This window comes from Seriola lalandi, unplaced genomic scaffold (genome assembly GCF_002814215.2).
Source record: "Seriola lalandi dorsalis isolate HSWRI2012SDOR001 ecotype SW California unplaced genomic scaffold, Sedor1 jcf7180002003965, whole genome shotgun sequence".
NCBI lineage: Eukaryota > Metazoa > Chordata > Actinopteri > Carangiformes > Carangidae > Seriola > Seriola lalandi.
In genome coordinates this window covers 413-4,219 of record NW_019474620.1, presented here as the reverse complement: position 1 = coordinate 4,219, position 3,807 = coordinate 413, and the positions used below count along the sequence as shown (strand labels likewise).

At 38.7% G+C, this 3,807-nt stretch overlaps 1 protein-coding gene across 1 annotated transcript; it reads left to right on the top strand.

The window, feature by feature from the left end:
* The first annotated feature begins 43 nt into the window (after positions 1-43).
* LOC111668236 (small ribosomal subunit protein uS10m-like) lies at positions 44-1,553 on the top strand. The gene is made up of 5 exons (XM_023424247.2): positions 44-197; positions 318-457; positions 560-668; positions 959-1,048; positions 1,152-1,553. The coding sequence occupies exons 1-5, from the start codon at positions 96-98 to the stop codon at positions 1,230-1,232; spliced, it is 522 nt and encodes a 173-aa protein (XP_023280015.1). The 5' UTR covers positions 44-95; the 3' UTR covers positions 1,233-1,553.
* The last annotated feature ends 2,254 nt before the right edge of the window (positions 1,554-3,807 follow it).

Below are 3,807 nucleotides of genomic sequence, written 5' to 3'. Positions count from 1 at the left end.
GTGTGAAGCCAAAGGGCAAAAACAACCAGGAACAGTTGTCTCACAGTTACAGAAGCGTTTGTGCTGGACTTTGCATTCTGACAAAGATCGTTAATATGCCAGAAATGACTCACCGCTGTCTCTGCAGGTCCCATCTCCCTCTGACATCCAGCACTTCCTTCCACACATCAACAGTGTTTTCATCAACACCTTCTGCTGTAAGTTATCAGAATATCTTTATTTACTTCAGACTGTAGCTCAGTATTAAAATAATGTTATAGTGTGACTTTCACTCATACATGTCTATCCTCTTTCCTTACATGTATGTCTCCTTGCAGATCACTGTCACAGAAGAGCCTGATGCACTGTTTCAGAGGGTGTCAGTTTTGGTCAAAGGTCATGACAGGGCCGTCTTGGACAGCTATGAGTTTTTTGCCACCATGGCAGCTAAAGAGCTGGGCATCAACATCAGCAAAGTGTGAGTCTTAGTGAAGCAGCCGTATGCTAACAATGATGACTGTTAACTGCTGTATAACTTTCTTAATGCCATCATTTTCATCATGCTTTTCCCCTCCAACAGTTACGAGCCTCCCAAGGAGATAGACAGGCTTACACTCCTGAAGTCAGTACACATCTTCAAAAAACACAGGGTCCAGTATGAGATGAGGACGCACTACCGGTGTATTGAGGTGAGGAGCTTCAGCCCTGTTTAATTTGCACCTTTTATGGCAGAGCTACTTACACCTGTACTATTCTTATCAAGTTTTACCTTATCTAATTTTTAACCTAACTCCACTCAATGTCAGTCTGAGCACAAATCTAATTACATACAAGTAAGAACACCTGTGTGAGTGCCTTTAAAATCAACCCATTAGACAGGCCATTTGTGTCAAAAGGTTATTAAGTTATTATTCAATCTTCTTAATGGTTCATGATGATTAGGTAATTGGTTTAATTTGTCCCTTCTCTCGTTTTGTAGTTGTCTCATTTAACGGGCTGCACAGCACAGGCATACCTCGAATACATCCAGAGGAACCTCCCTGAAGGTGTAGCCATGGAAGTGACAAAGGTGAGGCACTGCAGAGCCCTGCCCTATCTGTTCTAGACCTATGGACTAAACGGAAGAAATTAATTAAATTATTCCCCTCCTCTTGTTCTGTTCATGTTGTCAGACTGCAATGGAGAAGGTTCCAGATCACATCCTTGAACCCATGTGGAAGGACGACACCATTGACGACAAGCCCAGCCAGTGAATGCAGTGATGAGCAACAGATGCATATTGGGTGTCTTTTTTCAGACATCAGTGAATATACTGGGTAATTGGGAAAACGTTAAAAATGAAATACTACTATACACCTGTCATGACCTCCTGAACTGCTCATCATATATAATTCAAAAGAAACATCAAAATTGATAGAACGGAAAAAGGTCCTCTTCAGTTACAGAATGTGCATTCATTGTCTTTATGCACTGAAACTTGTTTTCATCGTCTTTTTCTTGTCTTTTCTGTGTCAAAACAATGTGGAATCAATTGTATGTTTCTCTTCCCAATAAATGTCACATTCTGCATTTAATGATTCTCATAATTCTTCCACATTAATACAATGTTTTTCTGTAACTATCTGCTGTGATACTGGATTGGATTGTTACCCTGTATGAACATGTATGTAATGAGGGACACAAAACCAGCACACAAGATTTTTTTTTTTTGCATTTATTGAGGAATTGGTATACAATGATTTATAATGCAAAACATAAAATCATCTGGATTCAACACTTACTTTCTGTTTAACAGTGACTTACATGGCGTACTTATCTTGAGCGTCTGATGGGTCATCCTTCCTTAAAATGACAGAAAGTACCTTACCAAAATTCGAAATCAGGATTTCATTCGGTTTTGTTTGAGTACGGCAGGTTAAAAAAAATTAGTTCAAGATTCACAGATATATTTGGTGATCTCTCTTTAAATAAATATGCACAAACATAACCCTGAAAGTGCTCTATTCACTACACAAGCCAACTGTAAAACTTATTCATGTACACTTAAACATACTTCTTCAAATGAGTTTATGTAATATTTTTTATTCAGTATTTTTATCATCCAAACATAAGCATACCTTTGGAATCTTAATACCTTAACCCCCATGACACTGCAAAAAACATCATTAGTGTTTTTGTCACTTCATCAGTGACAGGATATTGTCACTTAAATACGAACATCATGATTATGGGAACTGGTATAACTGTGGTGATGAATTGTAAGTTTATGTTTACCAGGACAAATAAACAACAGTATAGTGCCCTGTTGCTGTAGATTTTAGGTTGAGTTTCTGAACTTACCTGTTGGCTTTCTGGCCCACAAGTGAGAAGTGATCAATATTTGCTGCTGATGCTTTATCCAATTAAATCTGCTTTGCCAAAGACCTCATTCACATCTGACATTTTGGCTTGTCATAGTAGAAAAGGACTAATGATGGCTGTTTTATTCAAGTGTCCATCAAGCCTCAATTGTGACAGTGATCCAGCATGCACAATAATTCAGCCTTCATTCATTTCTACCTGTGTATTTCCTACTGTGACATGCCAACAAAAAGGCCTATAGATCAACTCAAGTGAGTTGAGAGTGGGAGTGCAAAAACACTGATCTGTCTTTTCCTGCATATATCCTTGCATGCTCTTTGAATTACCATAAATTGCACTAGCTATTATAGTTTAGATTTCAAAGTACTTCCATGTAAATTGAGCAACAATCTCTCCAAATCAGAATTTTGTTTGTACCCATTTGAGGAGAGACAAAGTACCTGTGTAGTATCTGTAGTTGTTTCACCTTCCATCCTGAAAGAGAGAATCTCCAGGCATCAGAGACAGAGGGGTTTAGGGATTAAGGCACAAGAGGAGGCTCACCTTTTCAAGCGAAGTGCCGGACCTCTGGTGTCTCGCTGCTGTTGAAGGAGGGGAGAGATGTGAGGGAGGGCCTGGGTTCCTGGGGCCTGGTAGGTTAACTGTACTGTGTGCCCCCCTTCAGGAGACAACAACAGTCAGTCTGTTACAATCAACCAAAGGGAGAAACAAGAAGGGACTGCAGAGATTGAAGAGGCAGCAAAATGTACTGAGAGTGCTGAAGAGATGGAAAAAGACAGACAGAGAAGGGGAGAGTGCAACACCTGTCTGTGGCTCTTATTTTGATGTTTATAGCCATATGTGTGTATTCTGCAGCATCTGAGTGGCTCAGTAAATAAAATGCTCTTTCTTCCAGAAATCATGTCAAATCCTTGTTTGTGCCAGCAGTAGGCTACATACAACAGACTTTTTATTAATAATAAATGCCTCTCCTTCATGTGATTGTACTTCTGCATTACAGCAGGGCTTTTGTTTTATCTTAATAAATTATTATGCCTTACGGAAAAAAAAGCCACATGCATTCACACAGTTTGCAAAAACTTGGAAGAGCTCAAATATTTAGATTATTGGTGTCCACTCGATTCAAGAGCAAATCTGTGTGTTCAAAACATGAATTTGATTATCATAACTGTTACTGTTATTCCATCTACAGCCATGGCTACAAATGTGTATTTTTATGATTACAAATATATGGGGTGTAGCAGAAATTATATAAGAAAATTTAACTTTTAGAATAGACACTGGACAATACACAATACTGAAATTCTCAAAACCCATTGGTCCCCTTTGAAGTCAAATTAAAATTACTGACAATTTACCAAAAATATGACAGTGCTTATCCTTGCAGATGATGTCCTCCTTTTAGACATGCTACCACTGAATTTGATATGTGACATGACGTTCAGTCATGAGCATTTCAATGCCTTG